General features: G+C 40.2%; 1 protein-coding gene and 1 non-coding gene across 23 annotated transcripts in view; both read right to left on the bottom strand.

Annotated features, from left to right (window-relative positions):
• UBAP2 (ubiquitin associated protein 2) overlaps positions 1–20196 on the bottom strand; it is a 126459-nt gene that overhangs the window by 23430 nt on the left and 82833 nt on the right. For 14 of the 22 annotated variants that reach the window (XM_063714152.1, XM_063714159.1, XM_054519729.2 and 11 more), the window contains 5 exons: positions 18719–18784; positions 15793–15845; positions 9912–9979; positions 7151–7340; positions 2208–2421 (listed from right to left, as the gene is read on the bottom strand). In XM_063714152.1, the coding sequence (XP_063570222.1) occupies positions 2208–2421; positions 7151–7340; positions 9912–9979; positions 15793–15845; positions 18719–18784 (591 nt within the window). The remainder of the gene's footprint in view (positions 1–2207; positions 2422–7150; positions 7341–9911; positions 9980–15792; positions 15846–18718; positions 18785–20196) is intronic. The other 8 variants (XM_063714156.1, XM_063714160.1, XM_063714164.1 and 5 more) reach the window with 4 other exon arrangements.
• On the bottom strand, positions 6634–6715 carry LOC112135050 (small nucleolar RNA SNORD121A). The gene has a single exon (XR_002916364.1). It is a non-coding gene; the product is annotated as a small nucleolar RNA SNORD121A (small nucleolar RNA).

The following is a 20196-nucleotide window of genomic DNA, read 5'->3' as shown; positions in this document are numbered from 1 at the left end:
TCTGTTCTTATCTCTTTAGCCAGTTTTTTAACCTGTTTGTTGATCTGCTTTATTTTTAGTTACTCTTTTTATATTAAGGAAATTAACTCTTTTTGTCTATGATACAAACTTTGAGTATTTTTTCATTGTTTGTCTGCCTAATTTGGTGTTTTCTGCCATACCCAGAAAGGTCTCCCTCACACAGAACAACAAAAAAATTCTCCTGTGTTTTCTCTATTATAGTTCTAGATTCACTATTTATGTTTAACTATTTGACCCACTGGCATTTTGGTATAGAGATCCAACTTCATTTTTCAAACGGTTTTAATAAACCGTTTTTTCACTATTGATTTGAAAAGCCAGTTGTAGCACATGGGACAGAGGTTGGCCATCTTTTTCTCTATGGGGCCAGATAGTACAACAACCTAATATTTTATTTAACCTTTGTGTCTCATCACATTGCCCAGGCTGGTCTCGAACTCCTGCTCAAGCAATCCTCCTCCTTCTGCCTCCCCAAGTGCTGGGATTACATGAGCCACTGTGCCCAGCTGGCTGAGTGTCAACAGAATTTAATTTTAAAAAAACAAATGGCAGATCTGGTTTAGATGCATTCATTTTTGAACTTGGTATTATAGGCATGCACCAAACACACAGGCTTTATAAAGAATATGGGAATAGCATGGTTCTATCTAAAAAGTCCTATCACTCACTAGTTACGTGTGCAGAAAAAGTTAATATAGGGACCTACAATTCCTCTCAAAAAGGCCTGCTTGATGACTGGACCTTGGCTAATGTCTGCGAATTTGGACTGCTGGTATGCACTTGGCAAAGGGTGCCAACACACTAACCTATTAGAGTGGCTCACTGTGCTAAGAATGTCTGTATAAACAATGTGGTTTATGCTCAACATCTGCTTTCCTTCTAGGAATCTGTAATTTTGCTATGTGCTATAGCAAAAAATGTAGGCACAGGGTACCTACATTTCTTGCCCCAGCAAAAACTTTGGACACTGAGTCTCTAATGATTTCCCTTGGTAGACATCGCTTCAAACCCAGGAGTGGTCTCAGGTACTTACAACACAGTAAGTCATTTCACAGAACAGAGGAATATGCTTCCCTGTCTCTCCATATGCCCTAACCATAAACCAGCCCACATGGCCAGCTCCGTAATGAATGAAATCCCCTGCTATTCCTTAATACAATGTGGCATGTGAGTGCTGGTGGGGAATGGTGGCTTGATGTTACAATTTCTGTGGGAGTTTACTTTACAAAACATCCAGTCTATACATGGGGCCTTTACAATACAAACCACGGAATGTAAAGGTTGATGAAATCATAGTTGATACTTCAAAATGTTAGAATGAGAAAGCATGAGAGTATGATAGTTAAAATACTGTCCAGGCTGGGCGTGGTGGCTCACACCTGTGATCTCAGCACTTTTGGAGGCCAAGGTGGGCAGATTGCCTGAGTCCAGGAGTTCCAGACCAGCCTGGGCAACATGACAAAACCCTGTCACATAAAAAAAAATACAAAAAAATCAGCCAGGAGTGATGGCATGTGCCTATAGTCCCACCTACTAGAGAGGCTGAGGTGGGAGGATCAACTGAGCCTGGGAGGTCAAGATGGCAGTGACGGGTTACTGTACCACTGTACTCCAGCCTGTGCAACAGAGCAAGATCCTGACTCAAAAAAATAATAATCAAATAAAATAATAAATTAAAATATTGTCTAGGCTGGATACAGTGGTGCACATCTATAATCCCAGTTACTCAGAAGGCTGAGATGAAAAGACTGCTTGAGGCCAGGAGGTGGAGATCAGCCTGGGCAGCACAGGAAGACCCCATCTCAAAAAAAAAAAAAAAAGTCTTAAAATGTTTTCCACATTCTATGTTCTATCACCACCCTCTTCTAATAGAGCTCAGAAAATTCTGTCCATGCATTTACACAAAGTGTTAGATGTTCATATTTGCATGCTTTTACCATACTTTTCAAGGCATGTACTACCACCACCACTACTACCAACAATAATGAAACTATCAAGAACAACAACAAAAACAAATGCAGGTATTGTACAACAAAGGAAGACTGATTTAACTGAGAAACTGCAAGAGTTCTACTAAAAAGAAACATCTCTGGACAAATTCCACATTAGTGTTCACAAGTCAACACACTCTGCCAAAGCTTGAAATGTCCTCAGTAGGGGCAAACCCACAAACAATGTATACCTACCAAAATGACTGAGGACTGAGGACTGGGATGTTGGGGGCTTGAGGTCCCAAGAAGTAGTAGTTGTAGAGTGACTTGTACTGTTCTGCTGTGTACTTGGGGTGGTGGTAAACTGGCCCAAACTCGGAGCTTTCAACTGGTCCAAAATCTGGGAGCTGGTGATGTTTGCCATTTTTGGTGGTGCAAGCTCTCCAAATCCTGAGCCAAGGACGGATGACTTTAAAAGGGGGATAAAAGAACAAATCCTCAACAACACAGAATTTCTACCCAAGGCTTTAAAACACATCAAGTGTTTTCACAAGTATGTTAAAACCTATAATCTAAAACATATGAATTACTAAAATATAACTTAGAAAATACTGATGAAAATATTACTATGCAATAAAAACTGACTAAATAAATAAAGCTATCCTTCCTCATTCTGACATAAGAAGTTAAAGGGAAGGGAAATATTTGCCATGAATTTGAAGAAATCAATTTTTAAAAACGTGATGTTGGCCGGGCGCGGTGGCTCACGCCTGTAATCCCAACACTTTGGGAGGCCAAGGTAGGCGGATTACAAGGTCAGGCGGATCACGAGGTCAGGAGATCGAGACCATTCTGGCTAACACAGTGAAACGCCTTCTCCACTAAAAATACAAAAAAATTAGCCGGGAGTTTTGGCAGGCGCTTGTAGTCCCAGCTACTCGGGAGGCTGAGGCAGGAGAGAATGGGGTACCCAGGAGGCGGAGCTTGCAGTGAGCAGAGATCACGCCACTGCACTCCAGCCTGGGCGACAGAGCAAGACTCCGTCTCAAAAAAATAAATAAATAAATAAATAAATAAATATAAAATAATAAAAAGTGATGTCGTAAGTTCACAATTAAATATCACTATTTAAAAAAACTAAAGAGGAATGCCATGAAATACATGACAAAGATATGCTTGACCAACAAAAACACATTATTTTCCTAATCTGTGAACCACAGTCTTCATCGTTAATGATTACAAGATGTACAGTCAAAGAAGAGATCAGTGTGAGATGACCCTGCAAGATCAAATACAGGTCAGGCTGGGCGCAGTGGCTCACACCTGTAACCCCAGTACTTTGGGAAGCCGAGGTGGGTGGATCACCTGAGGTCAGGAGTTAGAGACCATCCCGGCCAACATGGTGAAACCCCATCTCTACTAAAAATACAAAAATTAGCCAGGGATGGTGGTCAACGCCTGTAATCCCAACTACTCGGGAGGCTGAGACAGGAGAATCACTTGAACCCGGGAGGTGGAGATTGTAGTAAGGTGAGATGGCACCACTGCACTCCAGCCTGGGTGACAGAGCTAGACTCGTCTATCATGTGTGTGCACACATGCACGCACACATACACACAAGATCAAATACAGGTCAAAGAACTGAACTTAAGTGGTTAATATTCCAAAATGAAACACTGCAATACATAGGTATTTGAAGTTGAGCAAATATCATAGACACTGCTATTTTCATTTCAAGTTGTTTAGATGACTAAGAACACCAAATATGTTCCATAAATAAGTACAGGAAAAACAATGTTACTCCTCCCCCATCTGTCCTGACAGGTCGAGATCTAAAGAGAATGAAAGCCTATGACTAGAAAAGACAATGGAAGATCAACTACATTTTTATGTATCAAGATCATTCTGAAATATAAGTTCTTCATCAAAAATAACATTTCTCTTCTTTTCTTTTTTCTTTTTTGAGACAGTCTCGCTCTGTCACCCAGGCTAGAGTGCAGTGGCACGATCTCGGCTTACTGCAAGCTCCGCCTCCCAGGTTCACACCATTCTCCTGCCTCAGCCTCCCGAGTAGCTGGGACTACAGGCGCCCACCACCACGCCCAGCTTTTTTATTTTTTATTTTTTATTTATTTATTTTTTTTTTTGTATTTTTAGTATAGACGTGGTTTCACCATGTTAGCCAGGATGGTCTCGATCTCCTGACCTTGTGATCCGCCTGCCTCGGCCTCCCAAAGTTCTGGGATTACAGGCATGAGCCACCGCGCCTGGCCCAAAAATAACATTTCATATCCATTTAAGGTCAAAAACAAATACTTTGCCTTCCCTCAAGTAAGTTGAAACAATTACTTCTATTATCAACATTCAAAGGCAAGGAATGTCCCACTTGTATGGAAATCCTAGCTTCGCTTTGAGTAAAACATTAGGTTACGGACAGCTGTGACACAGAATCTGCTCATATGGAAACAGCTGTGCTAACATTACTTATCACTGCTCCAGATTCTTTTTTCAGGTTGCCCAATACACTGGTCTGAGGTTGCTACCAATTTGCAAAAATCCAGCTCAGGCCCACTGATTTAATGAAGGCTTCCCAGGTGATGACTCTCTTCATCCTGTTATCCTACATAATCCCTAACATGCATCAGCTAGTTTTATCAAATGCACTATGTGCTTTACAACACAGCGAAATCACTGAATCAATGACTACTGCCATGCCCTAGGTAATACACAGCATAGGCCTCTTAAGTCCACCTACACATTTAAATCAATGGAGAGATTTTTTAAATGTATACAATACACACATGTGCATACATGCACATACACACAAACACACACAGTACCCAAATCCCAATCCCAAAGATGAGGACACGTTTTGTTTTAGAGACTCGGGAAATATCATCATCACTTCTGTTGCTGCTGTTATTTACTAGGTTCTCCAGCAATTTTATTTTATTATTAATTATTATTTGGAGACAAGGTCTTGCTGTCAACCCAGGCTGGAGGGCCACAGAACAACCTCCTAGGCTCAAGTGATCCTCCCATGCCAGCCTCTCAAGTAGCTGGGATTACAGTAGCTATGATTACAGGGCATGTGCCATGACAACCAGCTTATTTTATTTTAGCAAGATGAGGCCTCGCTATATTGCCAGGCTGGTCTCAAATTCCTGGCATCTCACAATCTTCCAGCCTCAGCCTCCCAAAGTTCTGGGATTTACAGGGATGAGCCACCATGCCATGCCTGGCCTCCCCAGTGATTTTTTTTTTTTTTTTTTTTTAGATAGATTTTCTCTCATCGCCCAGGCTGGAGCGCAATGGCGTGATCACGGCTCACTGCAACCTCCACCTCCCGGGTTCAAGTGATTCTCTTGCCTCAGCCTCCCGAGAAGCTGGGATTATAGGTGCCCACCACCATGCCTGGCTAATTTTTGTATTTTTAGTAGAGATGGGGTTTTACCACATTGGCCAGGCTGGTCTCGAACTCCTGACCTCAGGTGATCCACCCACCTCGGCCTCCCAAAGTGCTGGAATAACAGGTGTGAGCCGCCGCGCCCAGCCCCCAGTGATTTTTAAAGTTCAGAGTAGGGTTGAGAACCACTGCTCTAATACAACGCCACACAAACAATTCTTATTCTGCCTTCTCATGTTGGTCATTCTCATGCTGGTCACTACATAAAGCAACATATCTGAAGATCGCTGTAAAAACTCAAGTCCTTCTTATCAATTCAGTGGACACACATAGATTTCAGCAAGGGCATTACATCATTATACCAGTAGCAGAGGGAAAGGCAGAGGAGGAAAAGACTCTGGTGCTTCAATTAAAAATCAGGGTTTTTATTAGGCCTTCTCAAAATAGAGAAGCCTTGGGCTGTCCTACTTCAAGCACTGACACCAGCTCATATACCAATGACACTAAAAACACCAAGTCCCCAAGCCCAACACATGATATGGCTACACAGAGTAGAAAATACTAAGGAAAAGGTTAAATATTCAATTATCAATTTTATCAGGGTAAAACAAATGATTTGACTCAGGGGAGAAAATTCTGTTTCTCAGCAATAAATTTCAGGAAAAACACAGCAACAAACTAAAATAATTATCCCTAGTAAGAGCTGTAGTTCTGCATCCATAGACCTTTCCAACTTCCCCTTGCCAGCTCAGAACTTCCTGTAGTTGGGTAGGAACTTCAGTTCACCATTCTAAAGAAACATTCTTGTATAAGCTATGATCTAAGCTTATACTTCCATAAGCCTATCTTCACAGCCTTCACTAACAGTTCCTGAAGTTCCTTCTGGATGGGAGCTTAACTCACATTGGAAGTCAGTCATACAGTACTAAATGACACTGTTTCAATAAAAACACATCCAAACTATAAGGGCTTCTGTTAATCATTTGGCATCTTAAGAAAATGTAGCTTATTTTATGGTCTTAGGGGGGAAAAAAAGCAAAAAACATAAGCACCTAGGCAGACTTAGACTGTTTTTACATGATTTTATAGCAAGTCAATTCTGATGAACTTTTGCATTTAATTGGAAAACAAGAAATTGAATATACTAACTAGAGAGACACAATATGAAACAAAATACAAGGAAAAACATCATTCAGAAGAAAGGGGTGCTTTCAATCTCAAGAGTGATCATCAGTTCAAAGAATTCGACAAACGATAAAAAAAAATTTTATCTTTGTCCAGGAAACTCAGGTAGTTAAATTCCACATGGAATCATCAGATATGTGCTTGGAAATTACCACATCATTGTTTTCTGGACTGAGATCTACTGTAGAATTTTTTGATGTTTTGTTTTAGAGACAGGGTCTCGCTCTGTCACGCAGCCTGGAGTACAGAGGCATGATCATGGCTCACTGCAACCTCAAACTCCTGGGCACAAGTGATTCTCCAACCTCAACCTCCCAAGTAACTGAGACTACAGGCACACAACACCACACTCAGCTAATTTTTGTTAGTTTGCTTTTTTTGTAGAGACAGAGTTTTGCCCAGGCTGGTTTCAAACTCCTGGGTTCAAGTAATCCTCATGCCTCAGCCTCCCAAAGTGCTGGGATTACAGGCATTAGCCATCATGCCTGGCCTTACTGTAGATATTTTTATATTTAGAAAGTAATTATAAGGCAGGTATCATATTCTAGAATACATTTGCTAATGGGTATATTTCTTAAAATCCCACACTGAAATAAAAGTGAGTTACCAGACTCTGAGGAGAATAGGAGTTGACAGCAGTGGAGCTGCCAGTCCCTGGTGCCATCTGATTGTTGTGTTGCGAATTTGTGAAGACAAGGGCTTGGCCAAAGCCCTGCTGTTGGGAAGTTTCAAAGGAGTTGGCTTCTGAGGCTTGACTGTGAGGAACAGGCTTCTGGAGCAAGGCTACCAGATCAATGCTAAGCAGACAAAAAGCAATGAGGAACCAGTCATAAGCAAATCTTACCAACAAATGAATTTGAGAAGTCAATCAATATATAGTGAATTTACATTAAAAATCAAATGAGGAGAACCTTTGGAAAATGGGGTTTAAGGGGGCAAAAGGGGGGCATCATCCACACAAAAGAGCATACCAAGCCACAGAGACTGAAGCAGGGCTTTGCAGAGAAGAGAATCAAAAGGTGTATTGAGAAATTTTCAAAGTAATGACTAACACATTATAAACTGAAGCAATAAAGTAAAATTAAACAATTTTCTCAAGTTTGGTTCATTTTACCTAGAATATTTTACCCATTTATTACCTAAAACCAGAGTTCCTAATAAATCCATATTTCTAGGGAATGAAGACCTCACCTGCAGTAAGCAATTCAGTAAGTTTCACTTTTTTTTTTTTTTTTTTTTTTCTAAGACAGTGTCTCACTCTGTTACCAAGGCTGGAATGCAGTGGTGTGACCCTGGCTCATTGCAACCTCCGCCTCCCAGGCTTAAGCAATTCTCGTGCCTCAGCCTCCGAAGTACCTGGGATTACAGGCGTGTGCCACCATGCCTGGCTAATTTTTGTATTTTTAGTAGAGACAGGGTTTCACCATGTTGGACAGGCTGGTCTCAAACTCCTGATCTCAAGTGAGCCGCCTGCCTTGGCCTCCCAAAGTGCTGGGATTACAGGCGTGAGCCACCCTACCTGGCCAAGTTTCATATTTATCTTAAATTTTTACATTCTATCCCATAATACATTTAAGTGTGTGTGTATATAATACACACACACACACGCGCGCCCATATAATTTTATCTTTAAAATATTCAGGAATAAATGCACAGTATAATAACAAATATACTGTTAACCAGAACTCTTAAAACACCCCCAGACAGATATTCCAATTTGGACTACCTGACAAGAATGAGCTACAAACTTCCTGTACCAACTCTTTTCTAAACTTACCTAGTGTAGTAGGACCTGCCAGATGCACCGTATTACCTAACCTTGTAATGAATGCCATTCAATCCTTTCAAAGGCCAGTTTCCATCAGTTCTCCTAACTAACATTCTCACCATGCCAATGAGACAGGCAGATTATAGGACAATTCAAGACTCATTCCTGACACGTGGCAAAGCTCCTAGCCTGAGTTCCTCTCCCTTATAGACTATAGCCAAGTTGAATTTCATGACAATGATCCCACTAAATTCACTGAATCATAAATACAATAGAGAATATGTGCATTTAACAAGAAACTCTAAACAATCTCAAAACAATATACTATAAGACATAATCATTAATCATTTTTATTTCCCTACAATGAAATCTCATCACCATCTCATTTAGCATGAGATTGATCCTGTTAGGTTCAAAACTGCCTTCATTTCTAAGGTATCATATGTAACCAGTCTTTTATCTTTCCAGATCACTATACTTTGAAACCACTTTCAAAGGTGTTTAGTGTGAAAACTAGAATGTAAATAAATGCTCTTCAGTCATTTGGTTCAGTGTACATTCTAAGAATGTTGTTGTTATCCCATAAGTTCCTTCCTTTTCTGTAATCTAGTAGAGTAAAACTAGTAGAATTCAAATAAAATAAGAGATCTGTATTAGTTTCAGAAGATCTAAATAAATGGTACATGAAGAAACCAAAGAATACAATGTATTAAGTTCATTCTGTCGGAAAAAAACAGGTCTACAAAAGCGAAAATAGCAACCACTAAAAAAGTTTAGGCTAGGTGTGGTGGCTCACGCCTGTAATCCCAGCACTTTAGGAGGCCGAGGCTGGTGGATCACGAGGTCAGGAGTTCGAGACCAGCCTAGCCAATATGGTGAAACCCCATCTCTACTAAAAATACAAAAATTAGCCGGGCATGGTGGCGGGCGCCTGTAGTCCCAGCTACTTGGGAGGCTGAGGCAGAAGAATCACTTGAACTCGGGAGGGGGAGGTTGCAGTGAGCCGAGATCGCACCACTGCACTCCAGCCTAGGTGACAGAGTGAGACTCCATCTCAAAAAAAAAAAAAAAAGAAAGCCAGGTGTGGTGGCTCACATCTGTAATCCCAGCACTTTGGGAGGCCGAGGTGGACGGATCACCTGAGGTTGGGAGTTCGAGACCAGCCTGACCAACATGGAAAAACTGTCTCTACTAAAAATACAAAATTAGCCTGGCGTGGGGGTGCATGCCTGTAATCCCAGCTACTTGGGAGGCTGAGGCAGGAGAATCACTTGAACCCGGGAGGCAGAGGTTGCAGTGAGCCTAGATAGCGCCATTGCACTCTAGCCTGGGCAACAAGAGCAAAACTACGTCTCAAAAAAGAAAAAAAAAACAGTTTAACATGATGTCTGCAACAACTGCTAGCAAATTCATCAGTGGACACATCAATTAGAAAATGATTGAAGCTCTGTCAGATTACCAAGTAGTGGTAAAATAAAGGTTGGCCTTGGATAAAAAGGGAAAAAATAGAAAGAGACCCAAAAATGAAAATACTTTTCCTGAGGCAAAAGATTTCAGTAATGCTTTGAATAACAAATATAAGATGGCAAAAAGTATTTACCTTTGCCCAGGTGAGATGTGATTCTCTGCTGGAGCAGATGAGGCAGTGAAGACCTTTGTTTCAGAAAGCTGTATGGAAAGTTGAAAAATTTAATCTTATGCTACATACTATTAAACCCAAAACACTGACTTCCTGATCATTTGTAGTCATCAGTAGTCTCTTACACTTCACATAACAGTTATTCTAAAGAAAATGAAATATACAAGTGACCATGACAAGTGATTTTCAAGTGAATGCAATTTTTTTTTTGAGACAGGGTCTGGCCCTGTTGCCCAGGAAGGAGTACAGTGACGTGATCTCGGCTCACTGCAATCTGTGTCTCCTGGGTTCAAGCGATCATCTCACCTCAACCTCCTGAGTAGCTGGGCCTCCAGGCACGCACCAGCATACGCCAGCACACCGAGCTAATTTTTGCATTTTTAGTAGAAACAGGGTTTTGCCATGTTGCCCAGGATAATCTCCAATTCCTGGCCTCAAGTGATGCACCCACCTCGGCCTCCCAAAGTGTTGGGATTACAAGTATAAGCCATGGCGCCCGGCTGCAAGTGAAGGTAATTTTAGATTGAAAGGCCTACAAGAATGATTTCAAATCAGGAAAATGATGAGACTAATGGTAAACAACACAGTGAAACACTCAAACCAGGGCTCAACCGCAGACTCACTTCTCTATTTGTCATTACACAAAATGAGGACACCAATAAACCCACCAACAATGCTAACAGAAATGCCAAAAAGAAGTTGAGAAGGTGGCCAGGAATGGTGGCTCACACCTGAAAGCCCAACACTCTGGGAGCCGAGGCAGGAGGACTGCTTGAGGCCAGGAGTAAGGCTTCATCTCTAGGAAAAAAAAAAAATTGGCTGGTCGTGGTGGTGTGCACCTGTCCCAGCTACATGGGAGGCTGAGGCAGGAGAATCGCTTCAGTCCAGAGGTTGAGGCTGCCGTGAGCCATGATCACACCACTGCACTCCAGCCTAGGGGACAAAGTGAGATCCTGCCTCAAAAAAAAAAAAAAAAAAAAAGAAAAAGAAGTCATTAAGAAGTTTGTAAAGGTGAAATAATCGATGTTTTCTCCCCCCCCCCCAAGACAGATGTCTTTAGTACTTAATTGATGAGTAATTTTACATTTCATTTTTATTAAACCATGAGTTTCTATTATTTTAAAAAAATTAATTTTATCGCATTCTAACACATCCAATAAACCGCAAATATTCAAACCGAATAACTGAATGAGTCTGGCATACATAGGCGCCCATGAAACCATCACCACAATTAGGACAGTGAACATATTCTTTACTCCCCCACAATTTCCACCTGTCCCTGTGGAATCACTCATTCCCACAACTTGTCTGCATCCCCAGGCAACCACTCACATGCTTTCTGACACTACAGATTAGGCTGCATTTTCTAGAATTTTAAATGAAATCATAAAAGTATCCTAACCTTTATTCCTGGCTTCTTTCACTCAGCATAATTATTTTGGGATATATGCACATTGTTTTGACTCACTTTTAGGGCATTCAGGATAAATTTTTTGAAACCTCAACTGACATTAATAAAAGATACATGTTCTTTTTATGTTTTCAATGTGGAGACTCGGCTTTGAAAGGCTTGAAAATGTTGATCTAATGAGGTAACACGGAAAACATAAAAATGCTACTCAAAAGGTTCCCATAATTCTTATCAACTCTAAATGTCTCAGAAACACTGTATAAAACGAGACTTCCTGCATGAGACACTTTGTGTAAGCAGGAGGTACAGCAGACAGTAGGTGTTCATTTTCTTCAACAGTATACAAGTGCTAAATTGTTTACCAGTTCAACAAGTCAACAAGAAGGGCCTAAGTTGCATCCTATTCCAAAACAGGGTGTGTGGGAAGGGTTTTTTTTTTCTTCTTTTCTTTTTTGGGAGACAGACCTTACTCTGTCACCCAGGCAAGAATGCAGTGACATGATCACTGAGGCTCACTGCAGCTACAAACTCAACCTCCCAGGATCAAGCATTCCTCCCACCTCCACTTCCTAAGTAGCTGGGACTACAGGCACCTGCCATCACACACAGCTATTTTAAAAATTTTTTGTAGAGACAGGGCTTCCCTATGTTGCCCAGGCTGCTCTTGATCTCTTAGGCTCAAGCGATCCTCCTGCCTCAGCCTCCAAAGTGCTAGGGTTACAGGCATGAGCCACTGCGCCTGCCCCAAGGTAGTATATTTTAATATTCCCAGTCAATCCATTTTTGCCTGAAACTTACAAATTAAATCGATTTAAGAAAAAGAGAAAAAGAAGTAAATGAGAACTACTATAAACATTGACATATCTAAACATGATAATAAAACACTGAATGGTTCTCCCCCCTTTTTTTTTTTTTGAGATGGAGTTTCATTCTTGCTGCCCAGGTTGGAGTGCAACGGTGTGATCTCGTCTCACTGCAAGTGCCTCCCGGGTTCAAGTGATTCTCCTGCCTCAGTCTCCCAAGTAATTGGAATTACAGGTGCCCACCATCACACCTGGCTAATTTTTGTATTTTTAGTAGAGACAGGGTTTCACCACGTTGGCCAGGCTTGTCTTGAACTCCTGACCTCAGGTGATCCGCCCACTGCAGCCTCCCAAAATGCTGGGATTACAGGCATGAGCCAATGTGCCCGGCCTTTTTTTTTTTTTTTTTTTTTTAAAGGAAGGGCCAGGTATGATGGCATGCACCTGTAATCTCAACTACTTGGAGGCTGAAGCAAGAGGATCCCTTGAGCACAGGAGTTTGGGGCTGGAGTGAGCTGGCCAACAGTGCAAGACCTAGCCTCTAAAATTAAAAAAAGGGCGGGCGCAGCGGCTCATGCCTGTAATCCCAGACCTTTGGGAAGCCAAGTCGGACAGATCACTTGAGGTTAGGAATTCGAGACCAGCCTGGCCAACATGGTGAAACCCCGTCTCTACTAAAAATACAAAAATTGGCCAGGCATGGTGGCGCGCATCTATAATTCCAGCTACTCAGGCGGCTGGGGCAGGAGAATCACTTGAACCCAGAGGTGGAGGTTGCAGTGAGCCAAGATCGTGCCACTGCACTCCAGCCTGTGCAACAGGGAGAGACTCCATCTCAAAAAATAAAAAATAGATTAATTAAATTTTTTAAAAAAGGAGAAAAGAGATGACTAGTTATTGTTCTAAAATCTAGAAGGAATCTAGGATTCACATTTCAGATTATTCCCCTACCAATCAGTATTACTTTGTATCACCTCAGAGAAATTTACAATTTTTATGATTCCAAAGAAAAAATACCCAAATTCTCTCTGTTAACTCTTTTCAGGAATTACATATTTTGACACAGCAGAATGTTAATGACTCTCTGGAGTACATGTATACTGCCTGATACTAGATGTTCATCAAAAGACTTCATGTGACCCACAGAAAACTCCAATAATTTAGGCAGGACAGCTATTATGATATTCATTATACAGATGAAAAATAGGAGGCTCAGACTGGAAAGATGCCTTGTTGAAGGTCAACAGCTAGAATTTACATAGAATTTTGTCTTCTGATCCCTTGCTGATTTTCTAACACGCCTGCTGATCCTGAGAGGCAACCAGATGTAAAGCTTTTAGCCCTGCAACCTTCTCCTATCCCACCTCGCAACAAAACCTTAGCAAAACATCTAACAATAAAAAACATTTATACATGGGATGGTTCTGTTCAAAATAAGGTAAGGTGTCCAAAGACTATTCACTTTGCTAGTGCCCAACCCTCCACTGGTTTAAATAACCACTTATCAAGTCCAGTCTCTGATATTAAAGGTATCAAACGTCATACCAGTATGATGCACAGCCAAGGATAACTAGAGAGCCAGGTGGCATCACAACACTAAGGACTTTCAATTAGTATATAGCAGCAGTGAAAATATCCCCCAAATCCCAACTAAAGGAGCATATCTACTCTCATCTTTGTCACACTCTACCCAGCTCACTCCTAACAATCCAGATTTAATCCTGCTAAAAAAAGACAGGAAGCAAAAGTACAAAGTTTAAAAAAAAAAAAAATGCTTGTCCAAAATTGCTTAATTTTGGCCAGGCATGGTGGCTTACGCCTGTAATCCTGGAACTTTGGGAAGCCAAGGCAAGAGAACTGCTTGAGCCTGGGGGGTTGAGGCTGCAGTGAGCTATGATCGCACCACTGCATTCCAGCCTGAGCGACAGAGCAAGAGCAAGGCCCTGTCTCAAAAAAAAAAAAAAAAATTAAAGTACTTATTTTTTACAAGGTAAAATGAATCTATCTATGGTAGTGAGTTGTTCAAACACCACTTAAAACCCAAATAATACTGTGTGAGAAGGAGTAGTAAGACCCAAGGAACAATGCCCTGCCTAAGGTCATTAAACAAGTCAAGTAGAAATCATGTTTCTTGTTTCTCATTCCAAGCAGGTCCTGTTAGCATAAATGGAAACACATATGGAGACAGAGAAAAAGACAGAATCTCAAAGTCTGTGTCATTGTATACAGTTTTGAGGATCTGTATTTGTAACCCATTTATTCTTTCCCTCTCAATGTCTGCTCAAACTCTGTGTCAGGCAGATACCAAACTTAAGAGTTCTAGAACTTGGCAGTCAAACAGAAAAGAGGTATAAAATTTTATGGTATTGGGTTATTTATCCCTTTTTTCTCTTTATTATTTAACTTATTTTTCCAAAAAAAATACTATGCTGAAAGCAGAACTTATAGACTGACAGTACCCAGAAGCTAGTGTAACATGCTCAAAAATATCTGTGGAATAAAGGAATTTTTTTTTAAAAAAGGGTTCTTCTAGTCAAAAGGGGAAGAGGTTGGCCATGGAACCAGAGCAAACTTATTCAGGTTAATTTCAACTGTGATCCAAAATATAGACTCTAATGAAAATATTCTAAAGAATAGTAGTTCACAAATCTGGGCAACAGTGTCAGCTGGCTATCAAGCCAAACAAAACACAGATAAGCTTAAAAAAAAAAATCAATCCTACTTAACACCTGGTAAATTTTGTTTGTTTGCTTTAAGATGGATTCTTGCTCTGTCACCCAGGCTAGAGGGCGGTGGAACAATAATGCAGCCTTGAACTCCTGGGCTCAAGAGATCCTCCTGCCTTAGCCTCCTGAGTAGCTGAGACTACAGATGCACAACCCCACACCCAGGTAATTTTTTTATTATTATTTTTTTGTAGAGACAGGGGTCTCACTTTGTTACTCAGCCAGGTCTCATATTCCTGGCTTCAAGTGATCCTCCTACCTTAGCTTCTCAGAGTGCTGGGATTATAGTGGTGAGCCACTACGCCCAGCCTAACACCTCAACCTTTTTTCTTGTTTGTTTTTTTCCAATTTCCCAATCATCTTGACACTTGGTCATTTTTAAGCACAAAAACAAATATTCTTAAAATCTGAAAATCTAAGTTCCTTTTAAGAAGCATCTGCTAAAAAAGCCAACTCTTGAAAACCCTGGCTACGATACATGCCAGAAAATAAGCCAAGATGAGATAAGATGTCTCAGGCTCTTTCTTCCAAGCACCAAAGTCCCCACCAAACACCGAAAGAAAGACAGGCATCAGCCGGGCGCAGTGTCTCACGCCTATAATCCCAGCACTTTGGGAGGTTGAGGTGGGTGTATCACCTGAGGTCAGGAGTTTGAGACCACCCTGACCAAAATGGTGAAACATCGTCTCTACTAAAAAAAAAATACAAAATTAGCCAGGCATGGTGGCACACACCTGTAATCCCAGCTATTCGGGAGGCTGAGGCAGAAGAACTGCTTGAATCCGGGAGGCGGAGGTTGCAATGAGCCGAGATCACACCATTGCATTCCAGCCTGGGCAACAAAAGTGAAATTCCATTTCAAAAAAAAAAAAGAAAGATCTCATCTGACAGCAAACACTTACATCTTCAGTCCAGTCTTCTGCTGTCCACTCTTCCACAGAATTCTTCCAAGCCCCTGTTGGGAAACAACAGCAATCAAAATTTATACCACAAAGTCAAATACGGTCTGAGTCCAAATGATTCCTTTTTGTGTACTATGCGGGAAAAAAGATACATACGCCTCACTAGCAATTTAGTTTACAACCCAAGAAACATGACGTTCTTAATCTATTCTCGGTAAAATCAGTAATATTTCTTTTCTCCTCTTCTCTTTGAAGTAATGTTTACAAATGCAACTTGACTAGTAGTCACTATCTACATAACCTCAAATCAGTGTTTCAAATGGATTTTGCTTCAATATAGGTCACATCCAAGCAATTCTGCCATGAGTAAGAAAGTATGGATGTAGCACAAATATAGACATTTAACAATGGTTTGATTTCTTATGATATAGTCTTCAAAACAAAAAATTTCATTTTAAGGCAAACCTGTCTTGGACCCTATTTCAGGTGGATTACTGAATTATCAAATTTAGAGAAGCATCCTTTTTATAAAATATTAGCTCTACTACATGGTTTCCTAATAGGTCTCCAGCAAAGTTTAACATTACTCTTGCTCATATCAAGTCTGCTGCTTTAAGTTCTGGAGTCAGTATACAGGATGCGCTCAAACAGTTCTCACAGAATACTCATCCATAACACATCTAAGTACTTTCAAAAGTGTTGCTACTCAAAAAATACTTACTTACAGATCTTATATAAGTAGAGGGCCATTGTTTATAGCATGTATTAAAAAAAATGCCCATAGATAATGGTTTTAAAGGAAATACACTAAGAAATTAACGACAACCCCAGAAAGCGGGATTATGGATGTTTTCAGTTCCTTTATAGGAAGAAAGGAGTTAATCATCTGACATACAAAATTCCGTTTCTCTCCAAAAGTTGTGTATGGAGAGGGAAAAGGAGGAGGAGCACGCCTGTGAGACAAAAGAAGTCAGGTAACCATGTCTACCTTCCTTAGAATCATGTAAACAGCCAAACAACTGACCTCCTCATAAGTAAAATGATGATTGTTTCCTAGAAAGAGAGCCCTTATTTATGGAACGTTTTTAACAGGATGTACCTGATTTCAGATTGGGATGGCTCTCTGTGAAATGTGATGTAAACTGAGCCAATATTTGGATGTAAATAAAATACAGATATTTCAAAACCGAAAACATTTAATTCTGTCTGAGAAACCACTAATACATTGGAAATTTGGAGGATGAAGTTAATGAAAGCCAGAATGGTAAGGGAAAGCTTGATGGCGAAGATGAAACATACACACACAGGGACATAAAGGAAAATTTCCAGGAGAAAAACAATAATGAAACATTACAAAAACCTACATAAAAAAATATTAAAAGTACTCTAAAGCTTAAAATATACATTATTTTTTCTAATTTTTAAAATTGCGATAAAATACATAAAAATTTGAGCAGCTCAGCCACTGTACGTACAGTTAATGTAGTAAGTTAAAACAGACTTTTATACATGATATGTAGTAAGAATGGCCTACCATGGCAATTCAGGAGATGTATTAAAAGTTTAAAAAAGGCTGGGCATGGTGGCTCATGCCTGTAATCCCAGCACTTTGGGAGGCCGAGGTGGGTGGATCACAAGGTCAGGAGTTCAAGACCAGCCTGGTCAATATGGTGAAACCCCGTCTCTACTAAAACTACAAAAATTAGCCGGGTGCGGTGGTGTGTGCCTGTAGTCCCAGCTACTGGGGAGGTTGAGGCAGAAGAATCGTTTGAACCCGGGAGGCGGAGGTTGCAGTGAGCTGAGATCATGCTACTGCTCCAGCCTGGGCGACAGAGCGAGATTCTATCTCAAAAATAAATAAATAAATAAATAAAAATAAAAAATAGGGCCTGGAGCAGTGGCTCATGCCTGTAATTGCAGCACTTCGGGAGGCAGAGGTGAGTGGATCACCTGAGGTCAGGAGTTTCAGATCAGCCTGGCCAACATGGTGAAACCCCATCTCTACTAAAAATACAAAGAATTAGCCAGGGGTGGTGGCTCACACCTGTAAATCACAGCTACTTGGGAGGCTGAGGCAGGAGAATTGCTTGAACCCAGGAGGTGGAGGTTGCAGTGAGCCGAGATTGCACCATTACACTCCAGCCTGGGCAACAAGAGCAAAACTCCATCTCAAAAAAAATAAATAAAAATAAAAATAAAAATAATATAATAAAAATAAAAAAGACTGGCCTACCACTTTGAGAGCAGTATTTTGAAAATAATTAAACACAACTTTGGACTTGCATAATAGGGTGAGAATCTGAGTACATTTAAGAGCAAGTACAAGGCACTATGTATGTAGCCTGAAGGAAAAACAGGGAAACAGTTATAAGCAGAGATGCAACATGATAGAGTGGTAAGTCAGGAAATTACAGGGGAAACTCCCACATCAGAAGCAAGTGCCACGTTGTTGCAGGAACTAGCCATACCTACACAGACTATAAAAAATTCTAGGCATTAAATACAGAAGGCAGAGGCTCAGGTCCTAATCATATTTTGGAATATTAAAATTTTAATTTGGTCCACATTAGACCTACACCCCAAAACATAAGGGAAAAACTTCAACAATCCTTATTTTCAGCTTAAAACAATATATTTGAGATGAATGCTTTATGTTCAATTTAACTTGGTGTTAGTCCTCTAACGAATGTGTTAAGGCCACTTAGGAACAAGGAAAACAATGATGAAAATTCTGTGGCACCTTGAAAGTCAATCAATAAAACATTTCCATTAGCAAACTGCAAATCTGATTACCAAATAAATAGGTATAGTTTACAAACATTTATCTGATAAATTTTTATTTGCTAGCTTTGATAAAAAATGAAAGACATTGCAAGCAATTTATAAGATTCTTAATTTAAAAAATTAAAAAATTAAGTATTCATACCTTTGAGTCCACAAGAACTTTTGTTTGACAGATCCTGAGCTATGTTGTGAGTATTTGATGCCAGTTCTGTGGACCAATGTAAAATTGAGGGTTTAAACATACCAAAAGAATGAAAGTATTCATCACAGAGAAGATGGTCACTGTCAAAGCTATGTATATGCTGCGTTACTGCCCAAGGATAGTGAAATGTAATTGAAATCCATACTCTTACAGGTCACTGCAAATCAAGTTATGAATCTTATCCTTGATGGCTCTTGGACACTCAAATTACTTCAATTATTCTCATTCTCACGCCCATGTTTACCAAGCTCCCTTCTCACTCATCAAAGAGAGCATTCTAATCTGTTCAACAGGTACCGGTTTTTAGAAAATTTATAAATTAGCCTTCTGAGTATACACAAGTCTTTCTAGTTTGGTTAATTTGAGTGTTCCTCACATCGGGAATAGATTTGTGGTTATTATACTGTCAACAGTTGGGTTTCTGAGCCTATAAGGCTGAGTCCTGGACTCAGAACTCTCTTATCAACAAGCCAATACCATTCTGTGAGGCCTCTGGAAAAACAGCCAGCACCATTAGCTGATGACATCCTTTAACTGTATTCTACAACAAACTGGTTTTGCTTATCTAAATGCTTTTCAGCAAGAAATCTGCTACTTTAAATAATAAGTGGGAGGAGATGAAAGAAAGAGAGGAGGAAAGAGAAAATAAAAAAAAGTAACTAATTGACTAATTCAACATTCTGCTTCAACACTTGCACAACATTCGGCTTCAAAACCATGGACGCGGGCACAGCTTCCACGCACAGTTCTTCCACACTGTGTGGAAGCTGTGCACAGTGGTGCAGGGCTGTAGTCCCAACTACACAGGAAGGTGATGCAGGAGGATCACTTGAGCCCAGGAGTTTGAGGTTGTAGTGCACTAAGATTATGCCTGTGAATACCAACTACACTCCAGCCTGGACAACAAATTGAGACCCCCATCTCTTAAAAAAAAAGAAGCAAGAAAAAAAAACATTAGTGGAGGTATTAATAAAGGCACTATAATATCACATACAGATTTTTGTTTGGATGTGTTTTCATTCCACTTTTATATAAATCTAAGAATGGGATTGTCAGATTGTATGATAAAGGTATGCTTTCCCAACCAGGCATGTATATGAGTACCTGTTATTCCACAATCCTCACCAGCACTTGGAATTTTTCATTTCCTTTAAAGCCATTTTAATAGGTGAATGGGGGTAACTCAATGTGGCTTTACTTTGTATTTCCCCAATGACTAATAATGATGAGCACACTCACGGACTTGCTTACTATCCATTTATCATGTTCCCTTATAAATGCAAATATTTTGCTTTTAATTAACTTTTTATGTTAAAATAATTATAGATTCACAGGAAATTATCCTTCACCAGTCTCCGTGTTGAAACAGACATTACACAAAATTTACCATTTCTGACCCTCTCCAAGTGTACAATTTA

The sequence above is a fragment of the Pongo abelii genome, chromosome 13 (genome assembly GCF_028885655.2).
Source record: "Pongo abelii isolate AG06213 chromosome 13, NHGRI_mPonAbe1-v2.0_pri, whole genome shotgun sequence".
Lineage (NCBI taxonomy): Eukaryota > Metazoa > Chordata > Mammalia > Primates > Hominidae > Pongo > Pongo abelii.
The sequence above is the reverse complement of the archived record's forward strand: the minus strand, read 5'-3'. Positions and strand labels throughout refer to the sequence as shown.